The sequence below is a fragment of the Nesoenas mayeri genome, assembly GCF_963082525.1.
Source record: "Nesoenas mayeri genome assembly, chromosome: 13".
Lineage (NCBI taxonomy): Eukaryota > Metazoa > Chordata > Aves > Columbiformes > Columbidae > Nesoenas > Nesoenas mayeri.
Genome location: NC_137550.1, coordinates 18,161,930 through 18,182,612, shown reverse-complemented (window position 1 = coordinate 18,182,612; position 20,683 = coordinate 18,161,930). Strand labels below are relative to the sequence as shown.

Here is a 20,683-nt window from a genome sequence, read left to right as displayed (position 1 = left end):
GATTGCAGCTCAGTTCGTCCGTGGAAAGGTGTTTGTGATCCTCTGGTCCTCATTTCTTCGGTGCAGTGCTGTGTTGTATGAACCACCAGCTGCCAGTGAAGCTGATGAGGGTGCAGGACAATGTACCTTCAATTCTCTAGGCCAGTTCTCCAGGGCAGATCTTTGACTAGAGATTGAGCCTGTTTTCACAGATATTTCTGTAAAATCTCTGAAAGACCTTAAGTTTACACCCCTACAAAAGGGTGTCTTGCTGATAAAGCTTACTTTGCTCACTAAATTGGTGTAGATGCTACTGATAAAGCCTGTTCTCACTGCTGCAGATTGCATGTATGCTGGGTGTGCTGATATCATTAACCTGAATAGATTACACTCAAACTATGGAGAAATCTGATTGTGATGTCAATGTAATGCCTGGAAGTTCAAACTTCTGTATCATCCTCACAGGTGTCACGGTTTTCTGAGAGAACCACTCTTTATTGCTCTTCCAATAGGTTTCTGAGCTGTTGTTCAAACACAACCAGGAAGGTACTTTCCAGAAGTAATCTCTGGTACACCTGAAGGTCTCTGTGCCCTGCAGTGCCATTGAGTTCATTCCACCCTGTTTCCCTCATATCTTTCTTGAAAGACCAAAAGATCCCTCAAAGCACCTTTAAACAGGTTTCTTCCGAAAGGCTACGGAAAGGCACGAGTTCATGGACAGACTTTTCCTCTGAGTGAAGGTGTTTTCCAAAGAGGAGCTGGTTTCTCACTGCCCCTCACCTCCGTTGCAATGTCTCCCATTAAAACCAGAAGAGCCAGGCACCAGTGGTCTCCTGGCAGTGTCCTGGCTGTGTGACACCAGAGGGGGCCGTCACTTGGGCTTTGGGAGGGCAGGAAGCCATTGGAGGTAAAGTGTGAGTGCAATTGCCAGAAGAGCATCACAGACACCCCGAGATGAAACCATGAGGTTGTTTCCTGGGCTTAGACCATGGCCACCAGCAGGGACATCAGGTGGGAGCTGTGGCATGGCTGTGGTGGCGAGCGCATCTCCTGTTCCCACCAGCACTGTCCACGACTTGTGCTGTAGCTTAGCCCAGCCCAAGAGTCAGGATTTAAATTGGATGAGAGCAGCCCCTTTCTATAGCACATGTTCTGCCGTTCCTGCAAGGCTGCTGTAACACCATGGGTAGGAAGAGCTTGTTCTCTTCCACATCTTCTGGCTTGCCAAGGGGCTGGGAGGGTGGAGGAATGTGGAGGCACTTTCCAACTGCCTCAGCCCATCAGGAAACTTGGCCTGAATTTTCTTCCCCCTCCTGCAAGTGGTATCTGAGCACTTCCCGGGGGCTGCGGGCAGAGACAGGCTCTCCCAGCACCTGGCCTGATACTCCTCAGAGAGCTTGCACTGAGTGTTTGCTGCTGCTTCAGATCAGCTGTGCCAGGCAGGAGCGAGAGGCAGGCTGAGGATGCCAGGAGGAGCTAAGCTCTGCTTGCCAGAAGGGCTCTGGGGATGCAGGAGGTGTGGGATCTGGCCAGGTCTGGGACAAACCTGTGCCCCTTTCCCCCTAGTTCTCTGCATGAGAAGAGGCTCCACTTGCCAGGGGAGCAGGAGAGTGATTTGGTGAGGGTGCTGTGGTGGGGGTGCCTGGTGGGCAAGGGCTGGCTGCAAAGGCTTAGGTGGTGAGCAGGTATCATTCCCTCTTCGGAAGAATTAGTTGGTACTTTATGCATGTTTCTCATGACCATCTGATGAGGTTGCAGCCCTTGGTGCAGCTGCAGCTGCAGGTTTGGGTGTGCTGGGCATTTATAGTGCTTTTGGAGAAAAGGATATGTTAGTATTTTGCTGCCCCATTTCTCCATCTGAGGCACCATCCAGAGCAAGAAGAAGAGATGGGAAAGACTCATTTTCGTGTGATGGGGGATTAGTTGCTGCAGCCTGGCCCTCCAGAGAGGGGCTGCAAGGCTCCCTGCTCCACTTGCAAGGTGAGGGCTCCAGCCTGGGAGCTCCCAAGAGGGAGCCGTTCCTCACCAGCCCTCTTCCCGCTCCTCTCTGCTTTCCCCCTGGCCGCCTATGCCCCTCACACCCATCCTGAGCTGGGGCCGTGCTCCTCCATGGCTTTCATGTGGGAAAACCTGGAGCACCATCAGCTTTTCCCACTGAGCTGGTGAGGGGCAAGAGGTGATGCGAGGGCCTGGCTCCGTGCCCCCCACGGGCTGGCTCCGTGCCCCCCACGGGCTGGCTCCATGTGCCCCACGGGCTGGCTCTGTGCCCCCCATGGGTTGGCTCTGTGCCCCACAGGCTGGCTTGGCTCCATCGTGCCGCTCACGCCCTCTGTTGTTGGGGCTGGCTCCTGGGACAGGCTGGGCTCTCGACCTTCCTGGCCCCAGGCTGGGTTTCTGCCAACCTGCCCTCGTGGACCCGGCTCATCGATAACAGGGAACGTGGCATATTGTACAAGACCGAGATAACCACCGCCATTGTACTTGTGCACTCGGTGGCCTTCCCTTCCCCATCCTCTGCTCTTGCTGGTAAAGTGGAAAATCCTTTTCAACCTGCCTTGCCAAGTTTCACATCTTAGGGTGCATTCAAGCTAAAGGCCAGGAAAACAGGAGGGCAGAAACCTTCCCATCCTTGTGCTCACCCACACTTACTAGAGGGGCTCTCTCTTGGCAGGGGGGATGTGGAAATGCTCGCCCCCTCTTCAGCGCAATGCTCGGCAGCTCCTCTCTGGCCGTGCGGCAGCTGAAGCAGTTGTGCTGCACCCATGGAACGGGGGTCTGGCTTTGCACAAGGGAGAAAGAAACCCGAGGGGCTGTTGGGGACATTGGAGCCCCTTGCGGTTCCTCCGCCTTGCGCTTGTCTGTCCAAAGCAGGGGTGTTTCTGTACCTGAGCTCCAGTGCTGGCTGCCTCTCTCCTTTGGGGGGAAGCTATGCAAAAACTGACTCCTCTGAAACCAGAAATCTTCCCTTCTGCTGCTTGAATTAAAGTGTTAATAAACCCAGCAGCAAACTCTGGATCAAGTGTTTCAAATGCCCCTTTGTTTAATTAGCGGTGCCTCTGCCCACAGACACAGGCAGTGCTGCCCGGCCTCGCAGCCCAGGGTGGGAGGTGAGGGCTAAGGACACAGCACTCAGAAATTTCTACTCTTCCTCTTGTACCAACTATTTTCTCGCCTCCTTTCTGTGTCAGCTGCCAAGAAACAAAACATTTATGGCTGAAGGACTTAAGTGAACTCGTGGTATCTCCTGGGGGGCTGCAGGCAGCAGGCAAAGCCCCCTGCATGCTTTCCATCCTTTGCATCCAGGGTAGCAATAAGTAACTCAGCTGGGCTGGGACTGGGGCAAGGCTTTGTCCTTTGGCCATGGAAAGAGGGTGACTGGCCTTTGCCTTGAAATCCACCTTGATCGTCTCCAGCAAGTGTCACCCTGGGAATGGGACCTCAGGTGGCCCCTTGCTCCATAAGGAGTGGAGAAAGCGTGACTCAGTGTTACCAGGAGTGTGTTGAACCCACAGCAAACATGATTTTGCTGATGCAAGGGTAACGGAGGTGACGCCTGAGCAGGGAACATGGTCCCCTCCTCTTTGGGACATAATTTAAACTGCTTTACGAGAGGCCAGCAGGTAGACCAGAGCTTCCTGCTCCCTGGGGGACAAGGATTCAGGGCAGCAGGGTCCTTGGGCAGCCCTGTGCTGTGGCACAGCAACGCAGGGGTGATGTCACCTCTGGAAGTGGGAGGTCAGAAGGGGCACAGCGGTTATAGGTACTTGCTCCTCGGTGGGCTGCATGGCTGCCTGTACCTCCTCTCCTCCTGCTGTGCCCCAGCACACAACAAGCACCCCGCAGTGCCACCAGCAACCTGTGCAGGGCTGCAACCATACAGCACACCTTGCTGCAGCTGAAGGGTTGCGTGGAGCAGACTTGGCCACTGCCTGCCCATCTCTTATGGCTTGTTGATGTCTCTCTAGTGGTGTTATTCCTTCCAAAACGGTCCCTGCAAGGACTCCTGAGCTCAGGACCCACCTGTGAGACCTATCTGCAGCTGTGGCCAGCAGCTGCCTTGGGTGCTCAGGACCGTGTTCCCTCTTGGATGTTGATGCTCATGGCATCCTGGGATGGAGATACAGTGATGCCAGGACTCTCCCCGCTTCCTGGGACCCTTGACGTGTCACATGCACCTTGGGTCAGTGAATTCCCCCATAGGTATCCCAGATCCAGTGATACCTGCACCCTTAGCAGTGAGCAGGGCTGGGCAGGCATTGCCTGCCCTCAGCTGCTGCTGGCACCCTCGCAGCGATGACACATGGCAACTTCCCAGCATGGTGCTAAGGGACAAACACTGCAGGGGAGTGACCCCTGCTACTCCCACTGTTGTGCTCCCACCTGTGTGGGCTCCTGGGTGGTAAAGCCACCGTGGTGGGGACACGAGACAGTCCAGAGCAAGTGCTGCGGGTACCTTCTGCACTATGGGCCTGCCAGGCAGGCAAGTGCAGCCCTTTCCACAACCCACCCTTCTCGGGGAGCTGCCAGGGTCCCCTGGTGCCAGAGGAAAGCTCAGCCACAGCCTGGTTAGAAACAGATTTATTGTGACATCGGTTTGCAACCAGTGCTCAACCAACCCAGAGGTGACTCCAGATCTGCACAGACAACCTGACCCACCCTCTGAAGCCTCCATGGCCCCTGGGCTGGTCCCTGGGGGCACAAGCCCACCCAGCCCATCCAGGCAGGCTTAGTGGAGCTCCAGGCTGGAGTCCTGCTGTGCCAGGGGCTGCCTGTGGGCTGGCAGCACAGAGGAGGGAACAGAAGCCGGATTCCGGGTCCTTCACCCAGCCACCAGCTGAGATTTCTAAGCAGTCACAGGACCTTCAGGATCCCCATGGAGAAAATGGGGTCAAACCCCCAAGTATGTGAGCGAGAGGGCTGAGCACGGGAGATGCTGCTGCATTCTCTCTTCTTACCATGCTCCTTCAGTGCCAGCCTGGATGCCCTGGGGAGCAGGAGAGGTGCCAGCCTAGTTCCCCCCTGCAGCTGCTACACGTATCCTGTCAGGTTGTAGGAGTTGAGCTCGCTCTTGGTCTTCTGCGTCTGGCTGACGGAGGGCCGGGAGTTCTTGCCTGCCAGCAGCCGCTGCTGGTAGGTGCTTGCGTAGGTTGCCATTGGGTCCCGGGCAGGGCAAGAGGCGCAGAGGATTAAGCCACCGATGAGGGAGAGGAGAGAGGAGGTGATGCCCAGGTAAAGCGCCTCCCCGAGCTCGAACTTCATGCTGTCAGGGAGGACGGGGTTGCGGAAATCCTGCAGCACCACGTGGATGTTCCACACCACTGGGATGAAGCAGAGCAGCCCCCCAAGGGTAAAGACTGCGCCGCCCGCCACTGCCACCCGGTCCTTGCCTGGCGAGCCCTGGCTGAAGACAGTGCACCTCATGCCCACGACAGTGAGGAGGCAGGCAAGGGAGGAGATGGCACAGGAGGTCACCATCAGGGCTTGGGCCGCCTGGATGTCAGTGGGGAGGTTGAGCAGGGAGCTGTAGATGTCACACTGGGTGATGCCCGTGCTGTATGTGGCGCACTCCATCCACAGCCCCTTGGTGAAGCTCACAGCTGTCACGATGCTGGAGCCGATGTAGGAGCTGGTCTTCCAGCTGGGCAGCAGTGTGGCTGTCAGCGTGCCGATGTAGCCCAGGACGGCCAGGGCATAGCCCAGCAGCTGGAGGCCCATGGAGACCATGGTGGGGGCTGGCTGTCACCTCCCCAGGGCTTGTCGCTTCTCACCTGGCTCACCGGCGGCTCGCTCCCGCACGCTTACCTTGCCATGGCCCTGCCGGAGGCTCCGCTTGCTGCGCCGCAGCTCCACCCGCTCCCGGGGTGCTGGTTTTGTGCAGGAACCGGCGCGTGGGTGGGAGTCCGGGGGGAGGAGAGGTTACCTGCAAGAGTGGAAAGCAATCCCTCCCTGATTAACGATTGACCCAAGCCGGTGGAGGAATGCCAAGAGTCGTTTCACCTCCTCTATCTCCCCAACCAGGCTTCAGAGGCAGAGCAGCGCCGCAGGGAAGGACACCCAAGCCTTCCCTTGCACCGGGGACGCAGGCAGGGATGGAGAGGCAGCCACTGGCATGGGGAAGGTGCCTGCTGCCTTCTTGGGGGGTCTCCTGTTTTCTGTGATGTCCCGAGCCAAGGAAGCTATGGCTGTGTCGTGTTATTTGGGACCTGCCGGAGGTGATTTCACATGGTAGCCCTGAGGCTCTGACAGCTGAAGAAGGGGGACTGCACCTTGTTCCCATCTGCATGGGGCTCACCCAAGGCATCTGCAGCCACCCACCACCCACCCTGAGCTGCTGAGGCTCTAGTGGGACAATGGGATGCAGCCAGCTGAGGCTGAACCACAGTTACCAGCCTTTCCATGCTGCCAGGGGACAATGGTGGAGAAGGATGCATGTGACAGTGATGTCTGCATCCCCAGTAGAGCCCGGAGGTACACAGAGGGCAGAATTACATCAGAGCAAAGCACGCTGGCAGTGCCTCGGGGGTGCTTCTCAGGAGCGCCCCGGCTGAGCAGAGCGACCCATTCCTCGGTGGGGTGAGCACACTGGGGTGCAGCTCATGCTTGCTGCCACCAACAGGGTTTGTCCTGCTGGTGTCATCTCCTGCCTGCAGCGCTGGACACACGCAGGAGAGTTTGGCAGAGGCAGTGGAGTGGGGTGGTTTGTTTTCCCTCTGCCTGTTTCAAAATTCCCCCTCCTGTGATGTCTTGCGAAACCGGACTGAGCCCATGCCAGCCTGTGCTGACACCACAGCCAGTGGCCTCTTGCCCTGGGAATGCTCCAGCTGAGAGTGCTGCCGCCACCCAGTGCCTCTGCTCTTCTCCCTGTCCCCTCGACGGCTCCTCAAACGCTTGGTACTAATGTTTCCCAACTTTCTGCCTCTTTTCCTGTGCACTAACCAAGACCCCCTGCTCTGTATCAGAGGTATTGCTGCAAAAGAAACACCTGGGATGCTCAGAGTGCTGGCAGAAAGGCACAGGAGGGTCACGTTGGAGTTCTGTGGTACTTACGGAGGTGGCTGAAGACGCAGTGTGGGACCGAGGGTGGCTGTGGCTGGGGCGTCACCCAGGACTGGAGGTGGCTGGTCGGGGTAGAGTGAGCGGCTGGGGCCCCGGAGATCAGGGGCTGTGAGTTGTTTAGCTACGGCTTTGCAAAATCCACCTGCAAATCTCAGCCTGGATCAGAGGCTTATTGCAGATCAGAATTAAACCCTTTCAGTGTCGGGAAGGACTGGGGAGCTGGGATGTCTCTTTTTGCTTGTTGTCTATTAATTATCAGAGTAGGTTTGCCTAAGTGGCTCAGGTCTGTTGCTTGCTGTCACCTTTCTGTCCAGCCTTGGTGGCTGGCAGGTGACTGTGGGCCACTGTCCATGTGCTTGCTTTGGGCTGCATCACCAGTGCTGGGGTTGGAGAGGTGGTGAAATACGGACAGGTTGAAGTCCCTGTGCCCACAGGACGAACTCCAGCTTTCAGTTCACTCCTCCCGGCCCTGCTCATCCTCTGCGGGGTTTGTTGTTGTAAGACTCCTGGCCCAAATGAGGAGCAAATGGAAACGGTAATGAGAGCTGAGCTGGCCCCGTGCCCCCTCCCGCTCGCCAGCTGCCGCAGATGGAGAGGGACAGGGAGGGCCCCTGGTGACAAATTGTGCTTGGGGCTGAGCAGGGTCTGGCTGGCGTTTGGACAGGGGTGTTTGGATGATGATAGCAGAGCTACAGCAGGGACCATTTGCTATTTTCTTTCCTTGTCCCAAACTGAAACCCTCCAGGGAGCGGGAGGTGACCAGTCTGCCAGCAGCACCTTGCCTGAAGCACTTGGGAGCAGGGATGGGATGCATGGCAGTGCGGGGGGAAATGAGCCTTGCACTGTCATATTGAGATTCTTCTGTACCTCCTGGTGTGGTCCACATCTCAAAAAGCCCTCCCCTGCCATTCATCTTTCCTCCCTGTCCTCTCTCGAGTATCAGCCTCCTGCTTGCTTTGTACTTGCCAACACTGCAGCCCACCACACTGTCCCCATCACATGGCCATTGCACAGTCCCCATCTCATGCCTATCATGCTGCCCTGGCACTCCCCATCCCTTCCTTGAGTTCCCCCTCCGTTATGCAAATGGCTACAAAGAGCACTTAATCATCCTTGTTAATTGTATCTGCCCTCCACTGTTCCCCCCTGGGGATTTTCTCACAAACGGTGTCTAACTTTTCCCTTCTGTGTTTTGCTTTTCCACCAGAGATCGCAGCCCCTCTGCCCCCAGCCTACCCCTGACTCTCTGTTTACACAACTGGGGCAAATTTCACACCCTGGGGACAGCCGTCCCCACACCCCCAATCCCTCGTTCCCTTCCCTTGCCCCTGCCCCGAAGAATTTGTGAGTCACCAGCCAGGGCAGGGCTATAAAGGTGTCCTCATCAAGGGTCTGCAGTGTCAGAGGGGACACGGTCGCTGCCACCATGGAAGCTGCTGCCTGTTGCCTGCCTCCCTGTGAGCTCCAAGAGCCCATAGCCGGCGGTCACTCAGCCCCGGGGCTGGAGCAAGAGCGAAGGTACCTAGGGGACTGGGAAGGATGGGGAGGGCAGGGAGTGTGTGGGAGGTGGGATGGAGAAGGATCCAGCGGGGTTTGGGTGAAGGCGGTGTGGCTCCCTGCTCTGATGGGGACCCCTCTGATGCCAGAAGCTGCAGGTGGGAGAAGAGTGTGCAGAGCCCTGGGAGCAATGCTGCTCCCAGGGGTGCTGGTGGGTCTGGAGCAGGGTGAGGAGAACTGACACTGAGGTGACAAGTGCCCCTGCATGTGCCCAGCACCCCAGCCATGCACCTGGGGAGGGTGGGTGAGACTGTGGGGCTGGGGGTGCATGGCTGTGGTGGCGGGGAGCAAGGCAAGGGTGGAGTGGGTCAGGATGGGCAGCCATCACACTAAACCTGCTCTCCGCACCTAGATTCCTGCCTCTCTGGAGACCATGGCTGCCCCGAGCAGAGGAGAGAACGGGGCAGAGGAGGGAGCAGATGGACACTGTGAGTTTTACAACCCCAGTTTCCCACTGGCAGGGGTGAGGTCCCTGTTTGGCAGAAAACCAGCCTCTCGTCCCCGAGTCCTTCACCCCCAGCACTATTGTGGGGCAGTGCCATGTCCACCTCCCCACATGCATCCCCCGTGTGGGGCAGGGCCAGGCAGACTCCCCCGGGCAGCCACGGGGCTGCCTGTTCCAGGGCGGGCGGGCATTCCTCAGGGGGTTAGCTGGATGCCTGGGCACGAGCTTTTGAGCACGGGCGGGAGATTACACTGGCAAAAAGCCCATCGGGGTGAGGGTTAAATGCCAGCTGCCTTTGCAGGGGCATGAGGACCTAAACCCAGGGGCAGACAAGGGGGGAGATGCTGGCTTCAGGGCAGGCTCACCCTGGGGGATCTGCTGGGCGTGTGGGGCATCACCCCAGCCAAGGGGACAGAAAGGTCCTCGCCCTCGCTGCCAGCCGGGACCCACACTGTGACAAGTGGAGGGGCTGGCGGGAGCCCCAGGGCAGGTGCCATCCCCACTGTGTCTCCTCAGGCTTGGCCTCGCCAGGTGATGCCGGACGGTGGCCCTGACAAAGCGCTGGCATTTTTCCACCACCCGGTCAGGTACGTTCCCCGCTGCCCGTGCCCCGTGCGGGACTGAGGGCAGTGGGCAGGGCCCTCACCCGGCTGTGCCCCCACAGGCTCCTCTGGCCCAAGTCCAAGTCGTTCGACTATCTGTATGGCGTGGGAGAGAAGCTGCTGGAGAACTTCCCGGTGCAGGCCACCATCTGCTTCTATGAGGAGTCGGGCAGCGAGGAGGAGGAGGAAGAAGAAGAAGAGGAGGAGGCGGTAGGGGACATGGTGGCAGGTCCAGACAACCCTGGCAGGACAGTGTGAGGGCGCGGTGCAGCAGGTGACGGCAGATTGGGCAGCAGAACGGCGGTGCAGGCAGCCCGTGCGCAGGCAGCCCGTGTGCAGGCAGCCCGTGTGCAGGCAGCCCGTGTGCAGGCAGCCCGGCGGCGGCACGGCCCGCACCGCCCGCACCGCCCGGGGTCACCGGCCCTCACAACGCGGCCCCGCAGCGCCGCCCGCAGCTGGAGCGCAGGGGACTACAACTACCAGCAGCCACTGCGGCACTTCTCATTGGCTACCAGTCTCTCTCGGGTTGGGGGAGGAGCGAGTAGCACCGCCCACTCCCCCCCGCTCCGCGTTCTATTGGAAGAAGGCGGTGCGCGCTGGCTGCGGGAGGTCCGATTGGCTGGGCGGGAGGAGGCGGGGCGGCAGTGGGGCATTCCCCTCCCGGCAGCGGGAGGGAGCGGAGCGCCGGGGCCGCCATGAGGTACGGGCGGGGCGGCGCTGCCGGGGGCTACGGGGCGAGGGTGGCAGGAGCCGCGGGGAGGGTCGTGCAGCGAAGGGTGGCCGTGGGGCAGTGGGCGGGAGCTGAGGGGCCGTGTGTGCGGTGCTGGGGTGGGGGGAAAGGGGCTGGGGAGGTATGAGCGGTGGAGCGGGGATGTGTGGTGGGGCGGGGGGTGACAGTGGGTGAGCAGGTGGCGGGGTTCATCTGGGACCAGAAAGCCCCGCTAGGTTGGGCAGGTTCGCGTTTGGGCTGGTGGTGAGTTGGGGGGGGGGGTGGAACACGACCCTGCTGTGGGGTCGCAGCAGAATCTGATGGGCGGTGGGAATGATTTGGAGCTGGGTTTAGGCAGGGCCGGTGCCGGGACGGAGGGGCTGGGGCAGGGGCTGGCCTGGGAAAGCGGCCATGTGGGGTGGGACGGGGTCCGGAGGCTGTTTGGGAGAGCGAGGGGTCCTGGCAGCCCGCAGGGACCCCACGGTCCCTGGCAAGTGGAGCCAGTGCAGCCGCATCTCCTTGCTGTGGATCTTAGCATGGAAAACCCCAAATATTGCTTGGATGCCGGTGAGCGGCTGGCAGCCGTGGCTACGTGATGCCAGGAGAGCTGGCAGCCTCCCTGCGTGCGGTGGCACGTCACTGGTGTCCATGGATCCCCCTGACCCGTGCCTGTGCCTCCCAGCCTGGTGAGGAGGTGCCATCTCCCATTGTCTCCCCTACATCCCCCGCCCGTGCCCGCTGGAGATTTGCGGGGGCCCAGCACCACGCGCCCACCAAATTTCACCAGCACGATTTCCTCCTTTGGCATCAGTGACGGGAGCGGGGGCGGAGATGGGGGGAGCCCGGGGGAGACACAAATGCGCGACTGCAGCATCCTCACTCTCACGGCTGCATCCCTCGCGCCTCCTCATGGTTGCCTTAGCAACCTCCTATCGATGGGGTATTTATAGAGGAGGCAGACGCGTGTTGGGAAGCCGGAGCGGGGGCACTGGGACTCGGTGGGCGTCTGCTCGGTCAGCTTCCAGCTTCAGGCTTCTCTCGGCTTGCGTGGCTGTGCGGAGGCAGGAGGGATGCTGCTCGCCTTGGCGTCAGCGTGCGCGGTGGTTCAGCTTTTCCTGCTCATGGCAGCCGTAGGAGATGGTTAGGAATTTGTGCACGGAAATAAAAATAAACATCTGGGTTGTCTGCCCTTCTCACAGGCATCGCTCATGCTTGTAGGCTTGCGTAGACGTGGCTTATTGTTGCACTGAAATAAACCATCTCTGAGCTCTGACACTGGGTGCATTGGCACAGATATTTGGAAAAAACTTAAAGATAAAATTTTTCTGATGCATTAAATGTGTTGTCTAATGTGTGATGTAGATTACAAATCTGGTCTTGAATATCCCTGTTTCTGTGTCTCTGTTCTCCTGTCTATTAAAGGGTGGGAATGCCTGTAACAAGCAGCAATACAGAGTTTTTGTGTGGAAGCTGTAGCAAGTTTTCCATGCCATGCATTCTTTTATCCTGTGGGTTTAGATCTCTTTGTAAAAAACTGATGACAACAAAAGCAGGTCAGGCAGTCCCTGCTCAGAGCTGATGCAGCCTGTGGGGGAATGCACAGGTCTGGAAGCCTCTCAGTTGCTCTCACATCCCCCAGAACGGCTCAGAAAAGCAGGATTGGGTACACAGTTTATTGAGGAAAGGCTTCCCGGTGGGGGCTGTGGGGTACAGGAGGCAACAGACCCCTCCTGTGTAATTCTGGTGCTCTGCTGCTTTTCCTCACTCCTGCTAAACTCCAGACTCAGGTTTGCAATTGAGTTTCACGAACTGTTGGAAAGGAGCTGCTTTCTGCCTCTGGAGACAGCTCCGGGCTTGCTTGGCCTTTTGCCACTTTTGGTGTGGGAACCTCAGAAACCCCAGGAAAACCCAGAAACCACAGGAAACCCGATGTTGTCAGGGAGAGGTGCTGGATTTACCGAGAAGGCAGCTGTTGGTGGGGTATGGTAGAGCCTGCTGTGGGGGTGTGCGTCTGAATTCCCGCCCTTTACGTGAAATGAGAAGTGCATTCTAGCCTTGCTGACCCTGTGGACAACCCTGTGACATCCCTGACCCTGCTCCAGCTGAGCAGATTCAAACGCTTTTTAGGATAACTCCGAATATCTGAAGTCCCGGACCTAAGATAAAGCATGTGGTTTCATTCCTGCTGTTTCTGTGTTTGCTCCTTCATCTGCAATAAATCCCTTTAGGGGCTGGTTAGTCTTGTCCCCTCTGTCTCCTGACAGAGCTGTGGCCTTGCCACAACAAGGTGTCACGCAAGGCAAGAGGAGATGAGTCTGATCTTGGTGGGACATCAAGCACAAGGAGAAGGCAAAGCATGAAAAACAAGTGAGTGAAACTCCTGCGAGCAGAGACGGGTATACTCTACCTCTGCAGGACTTTGTTTCACTCCTCTGGGGTTTTGTTTGGTTTAGTTTTGCTTTTGAAGCACAAAATGTGCTTTTCTAGCTGCAGAGCTGTTGTCCTGGATATGCAGGGAGCTCTGTCACTCCTGCTGCTGCACTTAGCTTGGCTCAGCAACCTTTAGAAGATGCCATACCTATGCTTTGCTGCTGTGTAGTTGGCTTTATGGCAGTGGAGAAAGCAGTATGGCCCTGTTTATTGCAGATTGTGGGTAGGACTTGCAGAAGTGAGAACTGGCATGGCTGGGAAGTTGATTTAAGGGTGACTGCTTTACCTGTGTCCATGAATCCCTTCTGGAAAGGAGGAGCACCAGGCTGCTCTCAGCAGCTTCTGCCGTGCAGGTCATCTTGTCTGCTCATAAGATACAGGGATTCTCCTTCATCCAGTTCTTCCCTTCCTACTCGGCTAGTCTGCAGCCCTCTGGGCTCCTTGGGCAGGGCCCTGGCCCTCCCTGGGCTGGTGTGGCACAGAGACCTGCCCCAGGCTCCTGGAGAACCCAGGGTGCTCTCAGCCCTTCCAGCCACGCGGTGAGTGGGAGGCAGCGCGAGTCCTGGGCTCTCAGAGAGGCACCGCTTGGCTGGGAACTGCTGTGGGTCCCACAGCCAGCACCCTGATTTCTGCACGGATCTGACTGCGTGCAATGGAGGGCTTGGGCTTCAGGGGGTGAAATTTAAGCTGTTAGTGACTCTCCTGTTCTCTTCTCTGCAGGTAGACCGGAGCCCCCTGTAGCCGAGTGAGGCAGCATGGCAAGTAAGTGTTCCCCTGTCAAGACAGAGAGGTGGCAGTGGTGCTGGAGGAGAGAAGGGGGGTGTTTGGCAGCTAGTTCTCAAGGAAGGGGTGCCTATGCTTTTTGGGGGGTGTGATTCTCTGTGGGGAGCAAATGCCATTGGCTTTTATCCCTGGATGAAGTCTGAGGTCCGGCCTGACTTGTGCTTCTCTCTCCCCTGTGGAAGGTGGGAGCCAAGAGGAGGTGCTGAAGGGTTGACCTCCTCATACGCTGCAGCGTTTCTTTATTTGCCCGATGCCCACTGTGCAAGGCAGGCCTCCCTGAGGCACTTCAGACTGACTGGCCCCTCCGCAGGGACTGCTGGTCTGCACCGACATCTCCTAACAGTGGTTCGTTTCATGGCCCGTGACTCGCTTTCCCACGAGCTGCCTGTCCTGGGGGTCACGCTGCCTTGTAGCCTGTGTGGCCAGCGGCGTCTGCAGGATGGGAGATGGTGCCACGCGGGGCCAGTGGCTACAGCTGGGCTGAGTCTGGTGAGGGTGGAGGATGGTGTATGGTCTGTAAAGAGCTGGACTCAACCCTCCGTCCTTGCTCTTCTGGGCAGCCTGCACGGGGGCTGCACACAGCGATGTGGTGGGAGCTCGAGGAAGATGGTGGTTGTGAACAGGGAGATGCAGAGATCTGGTTGGGATCTCGGGATTTGCTCGGGGTGTCGCTGGAGCCAGCTATGGAGTTGGAGGCAGTGGCCACGCTGGGCAGCAGGAGGACCCCAGGGGTGACAGGTATGTCTTCTTTCATTATCTGTGTGGTGCTAGGTGGGGGAGGGAGCAGTGATCTTGGGGCAACGCTTTTAGAAGGCAGTGTTAATCCTCTGTTAATGAGGAGGGCACCTGGGTAGGTCCCTGCCTTTCTCCACTGTTGCCTTTTCTCCTTCCCAGAGCTCAGGTGCTGGCTCACCAGCACTTACTGGTTGTGGGAGGTGTCCCCTGTGGTGGCAGTGTCCCCCGCTGGCCAGTCCCCTTTGTGGTGACCCTGACATGAAGGAGGGGGATGTGGTGGTCATTGTATTCACCATCATGCCCTCCTCAGCAGCATCATGCATCCCTGTCTGTCCCTCTGTGGACACAGCCACATGTCACTGCAGAGAAGCAGCCCCGGGGGTGTCCCCACAAGCCGGACACAGAGCTGGGGGGTGGCGGTGTGACCAAGCCTGCCTGCCACCAGGGGCCAGCAGCACCTCGGGAAACCCGGCAGGGATGCAGCGAACCCAGCCCGCGCTCCTGCTCCCCCTGCCTAAAGCTCTGATCTTTCCTGAGCACCGGTTCTCCAGCTGGTGTGGGGAGACTTGGAGAGGCACAAGGGGTCAGTACTGAGGCTGCTGGGCCTTGGGAAGTCCCCTCTGCCCTGCAGTTTGGGGACAGTACCTGCTCAGCTGTCTGCTCTTTCTGTCCAGGCTGGAGATGAGAGTTAGCAAAGCTCTTGTTTCCCGAAAGCCAGTGGTTTTCCTGCTCTGGTCCCCAGGCACATGGGAGCTCTTTGCACTTGCTGTGTAAAAGAACCTGGGGTAGCAGTGACTTAGCTTCTGCTCTTCTGCCATTTCTAGGTCCCTGAGGATAACTGGATGTGGGGAGAAGCACACACCTCTGTCGCATTGTACTTTCAGTCAGGACACTGCTCGGGATACCTGCCTGCCTGTGTGTTTTTATTTCCTACCATAGTAGTGGCCAATTCAGCACGGCAAAGCAGGGAAGGGGTCAAGGTGTCTGCAGGGATGGAACACCCTGACACTGAGACCTGTGGCCAAGCTTTTTCCCCCAAGGTGTGCTGAGGAAGTCGGGAAGAGGCTCAGACTCAAGTGCTGAGGCGTGGAGAGTCGATACTTCAGCTTGATCAAGGCAGGAGGCAAAAGAAGGTGAGGCGGAATGGACAGTGTCTGTGTGAAGTTTCTTCTCATTCTGGAAAGGCTCGAGAGAAGGTTGGCCTGGCAGTCTGCTCCCTCCTCAGCTGCAAACGCCAAGGCAAGCCGATCCCTGCCCTCCTGCGAGATGCCGTCTGTGCCTCCTGAAAATGCTTTTTTTGGTTGTTCCTTGTAACAAAAAAAAAAAAAACAGCAAAAAAAGAGGTTTGCATAATAAAGTTGATTCTGAGGGGAAGTCTCTGACTCACATCATTCATGCTGCTCTTCATTCACACCTCAGTGGTTCAGGCCTCTGCAGAAGCTCTCACTGAAGCAAGCCATTAATAAATCACAGGGGAAAAGTGCACCTACACAGCACAAAAAGAGCATAGTGCCTCCAAGCAGGGGATGGCATAGCACAGCAGTAGTTGCTTACACCATGATCTTGTCCCTGCCTTGACATTTACAAATGCTTTCACAAATACCTTGCTGTATTGTTTTGAGGATCAGGATATGTGAAAGGTAAAGCAGAAGGAAACCTGCTGGTCTCTCTGGTAAAGGACTCCTAATGAATGAAGTTGGTGGCTTTTCACTAACTGTTACGTTTGATCTTCACCAAGCTCCTTACGGAAGGAATATCTCTGTGTTACAGCCAAACTGTAACAATGGGAGGGAGGCTCCAGCTGTTCCAGTGCCTCCTTGTCCTGCAGCCGTTGATGTTGCTGCAGTGCAAGTTGGTTCATCTGGTTGATCCAATGGAAGAGTGGGCCTGAGGGTGAAGGTAAATACGTTTCTGTGGATCAGCCAGGTGAATCGATTCGTCTTCCTCAAGGGAAGCAGCATGGTTATGTGGCTTGGTGGGATGAGGTGGTGCCAGCCTACAACTGTGTTGAGCAGCATAATGGAAACACTCTCTTATGAAACGTGTGCATGGGATGTTTGGATCCTGGAAGGGCTGTGGTTTGTGTGGAGTTTCTGCTTTCCAGGCAACAACTCATTTGCGTCTCCCGTGGCACTGCAGGTTCTGGTAGGTACTTGCTCCCTGCACCCCGTGGAGATCTCCCTGCTGCAGAATATTTGGGGAGAGGCTTTGAAAGGGCTGTGTGTCCTGCAGGCAGGAAGGTGCTGTTCCTGCTCAGTCTGCCTGCCTGCTTGCTCTGTGAGAAGATCTGATATGGGCAACCTGGAGTCTCCTGGCAAACCACAGAGGCAGGTTTGTGAGGCCTCTGTGACAAAATGTAGTGGGGATGAGAATGTGATGCCACGTGAGGAGACGTTGCTCAGGCCTCTTTCAGTACCTGACTCGTGACCCCCTGTGCTGCCCCTGTGCACAGTGGTGTTTCTGGGACCTGAACAGAGTCTCTGAAGCCACCTGAGCTTGCGTGACCCCACAGCAGCTGGCAGCAGGGACACCAGCTCCAGCAGGCTCTGCCTTCCTCCACAGGGCTGTGGAGGTGTGAAGCAAGAGAGGAGGCTCTAGGGTGATGCATGGGGGGACTGTGGAATGATGTGTGATGTGTTGTGAGTCCGTCTCAGTGCTGGCTCTGTGTTTTGGCAGAGAGGCCCAGCTCTGCTCCCCAGCCCTGCAGGGTCTTGCTTGCCCGGTGAGATCTCCCTTGCCCTGCAGCAAAGAGTCAGCAAGGTCAAATCCCATTGAGTGCAGAAGGATGAAAACAAGTACTTTTGGAGCCTTCTGTCTCTTGTTCAGCTGCCCTGTGTGGTCTGCAGCTGCTGCTTGCGATGTCTCTAGCATCTCAGCCGTGCTGGAAGGATGCTCCTGGTGCTGTGTGTCTCTGGGCAGATCCCAAGAGCCCTGTGCTGCTCTGGGTGTGCTCCCTCTCAGCGGGCACTCTGCTGTGCAATGGAATTGTAGCCCTGGGCTTTTACTGTTCGGGATGCCTGTATCGCCAAAATCCTATGGGAAGGCGGGTGAGCAAGCCTGGTTGGGCAGAGGCCACGTGTGGGGTTGTCCCTGCTCAGCCTATCTCTGCCTTGTGTGTTGCAGTGTTCTTGGGGGCCAGGAATGCCCACTCGGTCCTGAAGCGCTTTCCCCGAGCCAACGGCTTCTTGGAGGAGATCCGGCAGGGCACCATCGAGCGGGAGTGCATTGAGGAGGTCTGCAGCTATGAGGAGGTCAAGGAAGTGTTCGAGAACAAGGAGAAGACGGTGTGTTTGTCCTGCCCTGCTCCCCAGTGGATGTGTGAGAGCTTACGCCTTAGCAAGCTGGGGGTGGAGAAGGAAAGCGCAGAGGGAACAGCCTCTCCTGTTCTCTTTGTCCTTGTCTGTCTGCAGGCAGCATGCTGTGGACTCACTTTCCAGCATGACTTTCCCTTCCCAGGCAATGCCCTCACGTTGGCATTGCCAGGACACCCTGCCCACAACCACAGGTCACGCTGGCACTCCCATGTGGGAAATCTGTGCTGTTGTCCTCGATGCTCCAGGCTGGGGTTGGCGTTAGCCGAATTCCTCCCTGCATGATGTGGAGGCTGTTGTGGAGGGATGTTCCCTTGATCTTTTATATTGGTTCCCAGCAGCACTTCAGGTGCTGACAGCCCTGGTGAGGGTTGTGTGGGATGGCCAAAAATCTGCCTCTTGTGGGCCTGGGAAGGGCAGTGACTATTGGTCAAGGAGTGCTTGCACCACCTGCAGCATATGACAGTTGCTTCTCTGTTTCTGCCACAGATGGAGTTTTGGAAGGGCTACACGAACTCTGTCTACTCCGTCAAGGACCCCGGGCACAGCACGGAGCGCTCAGACGCTATGTATGTGGTGGTGCCCCTCTTGGGAGTGGCTCTTCTAATAGTCATCGCCCTCTTCATCATCTGGAGGTGCCAGCTTCAAAAGGCCACCCGCCACCGTCCCTCCTACGCCCAGAACCGTTACCTGGCCAGCCGAACGGCACGCAGCCTCCCCAGGGTCATGGTGTACCGAGAGCGGTCGCAAAGCCAAGGGGAAACCCAATACCAGCGAGAAGCGAGCAACCGGGTGGCTGGAGACAGCAGAGCTGGGGGCACCCCCCAGCAAGACAACACCCTTTACCCACCAGAGCACTCGGTCTCTGTCCTCTCCAGACTGTCTAGTGCCACTCCTCCACCTTCCTACGAGGAGGTGACAGGCCACCCAGAGAGCAGCAGCGGTGAAGAGACCAGTGTCTCCTACAATGACCCACCACCCAAGTATGAAGAGATCGTGGCCGCTGCCCCCGTTGCAGGCAAATAGCGGATCTGCCTCCCTCCTGCCTCTTCACACACTCACACTCCCCCCCCTGCCCAACCCTTTGCCGTGCCCAGGACCCCTTTTGGGTGCCAGCTGGCACCCCATCTCACCTGTACAAGCTGGTGCCATCACACAATAGCCTTACCCTCCTAACCAAAAATAGCTGTCCCCAGGTGGGGTGAGGCTGGGCTGCGGGGATGGCTCTGAGCCAGCCAGCCGTCCCCTGCCCCTCACTCCCCGCTCACATAAGTGCTGTAGCAGCCAGAGCAGAGCGGCAGCTTGTTCCTGGCTCAATGCGGGGGTCTCCCCATGGTGCATTTGATCCCCTTACTTACCCCTTGAATAGATAGAACATTTCCCATTATTAAAATGGCCTCACTGCCTCCCTGGGCTGCTGCTCAGCCTTACCCCACGTCCTCATCTGGCCCCGTTTTGCTGCTCCAGGGTCTGATGAGGAGTTGGGGATGCAGGAAGTGTGTGGTGAATTTCTGTCCATCCCCGTGGTCGGTGTCCACACGGTGTTTGGGGATAAAGTGCCTCCCTTGTGTGGATTTGCTGCCAGTGGGGAATGGGGAGCCCGGTCCATCCTGCGGTGCCTGTAGTGATATTCACTGTCCAGAGATCAGGAGGAGCAGTCAGGGAGGGACTCTCTGATCTCCTAGGTCCCTTTGGAAAGGGGGAAGGGCTCGTGGTGGTCTCGTACGGGAGGTAAGTGACTTTGGAGTAGCAGGTCCTTTTCCTGATGCTCTCCACTTCCCTCCTGCGAGGTGCCAGGAAGCTGGAAGTTTGGCTATGTCAGAGCTGCCTGATGGGCTCATGTCTGACCTCAGGCCAAGCGTGGTCCTGTGGCTTTAAGCTCTGGGGATGATTCTTTTTCCTGGAGAATTCTGGACAAAAGACGCCTGTCTGGTGTCTGCACCAGAGGTGCAATGCTGGCACAGGGAGACTGGACAGGCCGGACCTCCGTGCTCTCTACCCCAAACCTCTCTGTCCTGCCTGGCCCCTCTCTTTGGTGCTCTTTGTTCTCTGGAGCAGGTTAAGGGGAGTGTGAGACCCCACTCTCCTCCAGGGCCACCACTCTGGTGGGCAGAGTGCTTGGTGGTCCTGGCCATGGTGTGGAGCTGGCAGAGGTGTCTGCAGCAGCGAGGGCTGACCATGCCATGACCCAGCAATGCCAGTGGGTCAGGCGTAGAGCCAGACCCTGTTGCACCTGACCACTGGCTGGTTGTGGTGCCACGGCAAAGCCAAGTGCTTTTCTGTGGGACTAGTGTCCCCTTTTCCTGGGCAGCTGTTTTTGGGGTCCAAGCAATGAGGCTGTCATTTCCCAGTCATATCTGATGGGTTAGAAAGGGGGTTGTGTTCACCTGCCCCATAGGACTAGCCCAGAAACACCCAGCACTGCCACTCCTTGGTGTTCACCCCCGTACCAGTCTCTCCACCAGCACCGAAAGGCTATTGTACATCTCTGCACCTGCTCAGTCCCAACGATGCTCTCACTGCAGGTGCCCTCAGCCCAGAGCTGAGGTTTGCCCAGCGTGGCTGTTCCTGGGGCAGGACATGGGTTTGCAGCTGCTGGCACCTTGTCTGTCCCCTCCCAGGCCTTTACTCTGCCTTTCAGCCTTAGCGAATTGGGCTTATGGGAAGACCTGACAGCGAGCATTGGGGTCAGAGCCTGGAAAAGATTGGAGGGAGACAGAAGGGCACTCTGCATCCTCTGTCTTTGATGCTCAGTCATTATCCCTGCAGTTTGTATTCTGTAAAACTTGGTATATTTCTGTGAAAAAAATAAAAAAAGGTATTTATTAAAAAACCCTCATGGTCTGAGTGGCACAGAGTGACTTTTTCCCATAGAGGGTGTGCAGCTGGATTTCCATCTCGAGAGGGTGCCTGGGGCTCAGCTCTGCAGGACAATGGAGGCAGCTGTGGCACGATGGCACTGACTGATACCCACCCTGGGCACAGCTGCAGGAGGGGACCACCTCTGGGGACCATCTCTGGGGACCAGGTGTGTGCTGCTGTGGGACTAGGAGTGAACCCAACGCCAGGACTGGAG

At 57.4% G+C, this 20,683-nt stretch overlaps 2 protein-coding genes across 2 annotated transcripts; one reads left to right on the top strand and one right to left on the bottom strand.

The window, feature by feature from the left end:
• Window positions 1-5,007: 5,007 nt before the first annotated feature.
• Window positions 5,008-5,703, bottom strand: CLDN2 (claudin 2; the record flags this gene model as incomplete). The annotated part of the gene is made up of 1 exon (XM_080352642.1): window positions 5,008-5,703. The coding sequence occupies one exon, from the start codon at window positions 5,701-5,703 to the stop codon at window positions 5,008-5,010; it is 696 nt and encodes a 231-aa protein (XP_080208768.1).
• Window positions 5,704-13,533: 7,830 nt separating this feature from the next.
• Window positions 13,534-18,785, top strand: PRRG3 (proline rich and Gla domain 3; the record flags this gene model as incomplete). The annotated part of the gene is made up of 3 exons (XM_080352585.1): window positions 13,534-13,627; window positions 17,420-17,580; window positions 18,097-18,785. The coding sequence occupies 3 exons, from the start codon at window positions 13,534-13,536 to the stop codon at window positions 18,631-18,633; spliced, it is 792 nt and encodes a 263-aa protein (XP_080208711.1). The 3' UTR covers window positions 18,634-18,785.
• Between the last annotated feature and the right edge of the window lie 1,898 nt (window positions 18,786-20,683).